The 6979-nt window shown below is 48.7% G+C and overlaps 1 protein-coding gene across 1 annotated transcript in view; it reads left to right on the top strand.

Annotated features, from left to right (window-relative positions):
• Positions 1–1665: 1665 nt before the first annotated feature.
• HPSE (heparanase) overlaps positions 1666–6979 on the top strand; it is a 54510-nt gene continuing 49196 nt past the window's right edge. The window contains exons 1-2 of the mRNA XM_010845981.1: positions 1666–1719; positions 6643–6946. Of these exons, the coding sequence (XP_010844283.1) occupies positions 1666–1719; positions 6643–6946 (358 nt within the window). The remainder of the gene's footprint in view (positions 1720–6642; positions 6947–6979) is intronic.

Raw genomic sequence — 6979 nt, 5'->3', positions numbered from 1 at the left:
AGCCCTCCACCAGGACCGGAGGCCGCCTTAATGCCCCATCCAGGGCCAGGTGAAGTCCTGCAGCAGCTGTTGCTCCTCTGCCAGTTCTCCCCGAGGTTGTAGAGCCGCCACCTTGGCAGGCTCCGATTCCGGTGACAGAAGCCTCTGGCCAACACTTCCAGGATCCAGCTCCAGCTGAACTGCCCAAGCTATACCCCCACCTCTCCCGGTAAGTACTGACAAGAGGGGGAGGGAGATGTTGGAATTAAGCAGAGACTGCGCTCTGCCAGAGAGCCAGAGGGAACGAAAGAGAACAGACAAGAGATTTGCAATGCTAGCTGCTGCTCCGGGAAAGTCTATCTCGGGCCCTCCAGAAAACCTCATCTGCCCCAGGGACAGGACAGTCCTTCAACCGGTCCCAAGGGAGGCCCTGGACCCCGTTACAGCCAAACCAGTGTGCCTGGTGCCAAGCTTTTGGCCACTGGAAGAATGAATGCCCTAAGGCAAGGAAGGAAGAGGAAGCTCCCGCAGTTGTGGGGCTTGCTGACTTGGAAATTAAATAGGGCTGCTGGGGCTGAGATATCAGGTCCCCGAGAGCCCATGGTAACCTTAAAACTGGGGGACCAAAACATTGACTTCATGGTGGATACAAGAGCAGAACTGTTAGTAGTAACAAAACCTGTGGCACCACTGTCCAAAAAGACTACCGCTGTAACTGGGGTATCGGGAGAAGTGGTGATTAAATCATTTTGCCAGCCCAGAAAATGTCAGATGGGGGGCACCAAGTGATTCATGAATTCCTCTACATTCCTGAGTGCCCAGTACCCCTGTTGGGAAGATACTTGTTCTCCAAACTAGGAGCACAAGTGACTTTCTCCCCTGAGGAGAGGCTCACCTTCCGGATGGACACTATGACTTATTTGCTGTCTTTCTCAATACCACCCCAAGATGAGTGGAGGCTGCATGAGCCTCCAAAGGAAGAACCGGCTGGGCCAGAAGAGCGTGAGAGAGAGGTAACTCAATTATTCCCTGAGGTCTGGGCAGAAGACAAACCCCCCTCCCCCCAGGCTGGCTAAACATCAAGCCCCAGTGATAACAGAACTCAAACCAGGCACCATCCCGGTTAGAAAGTGCCAGTACCCGCTACCGATAGAGGCCTAGGCCGGCATACTGCCCCACATCAATAGATTGAAACAAGCGGGCATTCTAGTAGAGTGCCAGTCGGCTTGGAATATGCTGATCCTGCCGGTCAAAAAGGAAGCAGGACAAGACTATAGGCCTGTACAGGATCTCAGGCTAGTCAACCAAGCTACTGTGACTTTACACCCCACTGTTACAAACCCCTATACCTTACTTAGCCTCCTCCCGCAGAGGCCTAAAGTTTATACTTGCCTAGATCTCAAGGATGCCTTCTTCTGCGTACGCCTCGCCCCAGCGTCACAGCCCATCTTTGCCTTTGAATGGGAAGATCAAGTCGGGGGCACCAAACAACAGTTCATCTGGACTCCCCCACAAGGGTTTAAGAACTCCCCAGCCATCTTTGGGGAAGCCTTTGCTTCTGACCTGAACTCATTCCATCCGGAAGAGTATGGATGTTGGCTCCTACAATACAGGGGTGACCTGCTGCTGGCTGCAGAGACCAAGGAAAAATGCTAGAAAGGGACAAAAGCACTGCTCCAGCTGCTGATGGAAGCAGGTTACCAGGTGTCGAAGAAGACGGCCCAGATCTGCAAGGAGGAGGTAAGGTATCTGGGGTTTGTTTTAAAGGACACAAGGTTCCAGACCCTAGTTGGGTCCTATATACTGATGGCACTAGCCTGATAAAACAAGGACAATGGCTGTCAGGTTAGCCAAAGTGGAAGGGGCCATCAAAACTGAAAAGGGATGGTGGGAATTGCCAAGTGACAAATTATTGGCACCAGAGGAGCTGGCACACAATCTGGTAAGCCAAACACACCAAGCGACCCACCTAGGCCATGCTGCCTGCTCACAGGTTAATGCTGCCTCTCAGGTATTCAGGCAAAAACCTCCAGGTATTCAGCTGAAAGGCACGCTGCCCTTTGAACACCTGGGAGTGGACTTCACTGAAATGAAACCTCACCGACTACCATTACCTGCTGGTCATGGTATGTATGTTCTCGGGATGGGTAGAAACTTTTTTACCTGGACTGAAAGAGCATCAGAAGTAGCCTGGTGCCTGCTTAGGGAAATAGTTCCCAGATTTGGACTTCCTACCAGCATTGGTTCAGACAATGACCTGGCTTTTTTTATGGTGGCTCAGAGGTTAAAGCGTCTGCCTCCAATGCGGGAGACCTGGGTTCAATCCCTGGGTTGGGAAGATCCCCTGGAGAAGGGAAAGGCTACCCACTCTAGTATTCTTGCCTGGAGAATCCCATGGATGGAGAAGCCTGGTAGGCTACAGTCCACAGGGTCGCAAAGTGTCGGACACGACTGAGCGACTTCAGTTCAGTTCAGTTAGTATAACAAGTAAGCAAAACTTTAAACATCAAATAGAAACTGCACACTGCATATAGGCCAGAATTCTGAGATGGTGGAATGAACAAACCAGACATTATAGAGACTCTCCAAGTGGATCATAGAGACTGATTGCTCCTGGGTGGACTTGCTTCCGACAGCTTTGCTCAGACTCAGGATGACCCCACAGTCCCATGGCTCTTCTCCATATGAAATTGTGTATGGCAGGCCCCCTCTCATAATAAAACAGGTGTCAACAAATTTGCCTTCGGTAAGGGGGGATAGGATTTCACAGCAGATGGAACAGGGTAAGGTAATAAATCGGGTAACTAAGTTTGTACGAGAAAGGGTGCCATTCTCCCTTGGGGAACAGATTCATGAGTTTACGCTTGGTGACCAAGTATGGGTCAAAGATTGGAAACATGATTTGCTAGCCCCTTGGTGAAAGGGCCCTTAACCCCTACTGCAGTTAAAGTTGCACGTATTGTCCCTTGGATCCATCATATGAGGGTGAAGAGAACATACCACGCAGACCCAAAAAACGCTCAGTGGACTGCACAGAGGGACCCCGATGACCCTCAAGAGACTAAGACCATCCTTAAGAAGAAGGAATAGAAGATCCTGGACAAGCCTCTTCAGGATGAAGCCACACAATCAACTCCTGCTGCTTGGCCTCATCAACGTGATTTTGAATTTAACTTCCGTTTCAACTCAGGACAATGTTTTCATCTCATGGGCACATTCCTACGCAGACTTCCACAACACTTCCAACTGCTGGATATGTAGGGCTATGCCTCCGTAAGTGATGGATGGATTTCATTGGTGGGTGTCACTGCTCTGCTAAGGAGATTTTAAACCATTCTGCTCTTTTCTGGGATGACAAAAAGAGACTTTCCTCTCTCTTATCAATCATAACCTCTCCTTGCTCTCTTGGTGTAAGACCTACAGTCAATAGACTTGGGTCATGCTGTTACATTTGATATAAATGCCAGTGTAACAAAAGCCTAAACTACAACAGTTCAGTTCAGTTCAGTCGCTTAGTCGTGTCCGACTCTTTGCGACCCCATGAACCGCAGCACGCCAGGCCTCCCTGTCCATCACCAACTCCCGGAGTTCACTCAGACTCACATCCATCAAGTCAGTGATACCATCCAGCCATCTCATCCTCTGTCGTCCCCTTCTCCTCCTCCCCTCAATCTTTCCCAGCATCAGGGTCTTTTCTAACGAGTCAGCTCTTCGCATCAGGTGGCCAAAGTATTGGAGTTTCAGCTTCAACATCAGTCCTTCCAATGAATATTCAGGACTGAATTCTTTTAGGATGGACTGGTTGGATCTCCTTGCAGTCCAAGGGACTCTCAAGAGTCTTCTCCAACACCACAGTTCAAAAGCATCAATTCTTCCGTGCTCAGCTTTCTTTATAGTCCAACTCTCACATCCATACATGACTACTGGAAAAACCATAGCCTTGACTAGACGGACCTTTATTGACAAAGTAATGTCTCTGCTTTTTAATATGCTGTCTAGGTTGGTCATAACTTTCCTTCCAAGGAATAAGCGTCTTTTAATTTCATGGCTGCAGTCACCATCTGCAGTGATTTTGGAGCCCCAAAAAACAAAGTCTGACACCGTTTCCACTGTTTCCCCATCTATTTGCCATGAAGTGATGGGACCGGATGCCATGATCTTAGTTTTCTGAATGTTGAGCTTTAAGCCAACTTTGTCACTCTCCTCTTTCACTTTCATCCAGAGGCTGATTAGTTCTTCTTCACTTTCTACCATAATGGTGGTGTCGTCTGCATATCTGAGGTTATTGATATTTCTCCTGGCCATCTTGATTCCAGCTTGTGCTTCCTCCAGCCCAGCATTTCTCATGATGTACTCTGCATAGAAGTTAAATAAACAGGGGGACAATATACAGCCTTGAGGTACTCCTTTTCCTATTTGGAACCAGTCTGTTGTTTCAGGTCCAGTGCTAACTGTTGCTTCCTGACCTGCATACAGATTTCTCAAGAGGCAGGTCAGGTGGTCTGGTATTTCCGTCTCTTTCAGAATTTTCCAGTTTATTGTGATCCACATAGTCAAAGGCTCTGGCATAGTCAATAAAGCAGAAATAGATGTTCTTCTGGAACTCTCTTGCTTTCTTGACGATCCAGCAGATGTTGGCAATTTGATCTCTGGTTCCTCTGCCTTTTCTAAATCCATCTTGAACATCTGGAAGTTCACATTTTCATGTATTATTGAAACCTGGCTTGGAGAATTTTGAGCATTACTTTGCTAGCTGTGAGATGAGTGCAGTTGTGGAGTAGTTTGAGTATTCTTTGGCATTGCCTTTCTTTGGTATTGGAAAGAACACTTTTATAGTCCTGTGGCCACTGCTGAGTTTTCCAATTTGCTGGCGTATTGAGCGCAGCACTTTCACAGCACCATCTTTTAGGATTTGAAATAGCTCAACTGGAATTCCATCACCTCCACTAGCTTTGTTCATAGTGACACTTCCTAAGGCCCACTTGACTTCACATTCCAGGATGTCTGGTTCTAGGTGAGTGATCACACCATCGTGACTATCTGGGTCATAAAGGTCTTTTTTTGCACAATTCTTCTGTGTATTCTTGCCACCTCTTCCTAATATCTTCTGCTTCTGTTAGGTCTATACTATTTTTGTCCTTTTTTGAGCCCATGTTTGCATGAAATGTTCCCTTGGTATCTCTAATTTTCTTGAGGAGATCTCTAGTCTTTCCCATTCTATTGTTTTCCTCTATTTCTTTGCACTGATCACTGAGGAAGTCTTTCCTATCTCTCTTTGCTATTCTTTGAAATTCTGCATTCAAATGGGTATGTCTTTCCTTTTTTCTTCTTAGCTTTTCGCTTCTCTTCTTTACCCAGCTATTTGTAAGCCCTCTTCAGACAGCCATTTTGCTTTTTTGCATTTCTTTTTCTTGGGGATGGTCTTGCTCCCTGTCTCCTGTACAATGTCACGAACCTCCGTCCATAGTTCATCAGATTCTGTCTATCAGATCTAGTCCCTTAAAACTATTTCTCACTTCCACTGTATAATCCTTAGGTATTTGATTTAGGTCATACCTGAATGGTCTAGTGGTTTCCCTACTTTCTTCAATTTAAGTCTGAATTTGGCAATAAGGAGTTCATGACCAGCGCCACAGTCAACTCCAGGTCTTGTTTTTGCTGACTGTATAGAGCTTCTCCATCTTTGGTTGCAAAGAATATAATCAATCTGATTTCGGCGTTGAACATGTTGTGTGGCTTTACGTCCTGAGTTTCAGATGTTGGAACATGGAATACTTCAATGCTCTGCTAAATACTGTTTTCATGAGAAACTGATAAGAAATGTTTGGAGTTTTGATCTATTTCCAGGTGTAGGTTAGCTAATGCCAAGGTCAGAATTTTTTCAGGCAAAAGTAAGATGACTGGGAAACAGCACTCCGGCCAGAGAACACACAGTTCATCAGATTTTGGCAAGCTGTAAGGGCTTCACTCATAGCTCAGTTGGTAAAGAATCCGCCTGCAATGCAGGAGACCCCCGTTGGAGTGGGTACTCCAGTATTCTTGCGCTTCCCTTGTGGCTCAGATGGTCGGGAGACCTGGGTTCCATCCCTGGATTGGGAAGATCCCCTGGAGAAGGGATAGGCTACCCACTCCAGTATTCTTGCGCTTCCCTTGTGGCTCAGATGGTCGGGAGACCTGGGTTCCATCCCTGGATTGGGAAGATCCCCTGGAGAAGGGAAAGGCTACCCATTCCAGTATTCTGGCCTGGAGAATTCCATGGACTGTAGAGTCCATGGGGGTCTCAGAGTCGGACACAGACTCAGCAAATTTCACTTTCAGTGGCTCAGCTGGTGAAGAATCCGCCTACAATTCAGGAGACCCCGGTTTGATCCCTGGGTCGGGAAAATCCCCTGGAGAAGAGAATGGGAACCCACTCCAGTTATTCTTGCCTGGAGAATCCCATGGACAGAGGACAGAGGACAGAGGTTCCTGGTGGGCCCCAGGCTATGGGGCCCCAAAAAATGGGACACGAAGTGACAGGCAAGTGTTCCAAACGCCAGACGAGAGTGAAGCGATGTATGCTCAGTGGAGGCTTTAGTTGAAGTCAGAAGCCCCGTGGGCGCCACGGGGAGGACCTGGAAGGAGGAACCACTGGCCTTTTCGCTAACTGACTTCATGCTTCAGGGAGCCAGGTCCGGCGTGCCCAGCGCTCCTCCCCCAGAGCTCCCCGGGCCTCCCAGACGCTTGGCTCTGGGCCACGTCCGCACCCTTCGAACGGGTGTGGGTGATTTCGTAAGTGGACGTGACACAGACACCGTGGGGGAAAGCGTACCGGGAAGCGGGAGTGAGCCTGGAGGCGGGCGCGGTGGGAGGGGTGAGGGGAGGAGGGAGACAGGGAGGACCGCTGAAAGGACGCCGCGCCCCCGGCGTGAGGAAGTGCACAAGGTCTCGGCGCTGTCTGCGCGAGGCCGGCTGCAGGGGCGGCCAGGTGAGCCGGGGATGCTCGCGTGCAGGAAGCCGG

Source organism: Bison bison, unplaced genomic scaffold (assembly GCF_000754665.1).
Source record: "Bison bison bison isolate TAMUID 2011002044 unplaced genomic scaffold, Bison_UMD1.0 scf7180017864228, whole genome shotgun sequence".
In the NCBI taxonomy this organism is placed as follows: Eukaryota; Metazoa; Chordata; class Mammalia; order Artiodactyla; family Bovidae; genus Bison; species Bison bison.
This window is presented reverse-complemented; position numbering and strand designations above follow the sequence as displayed.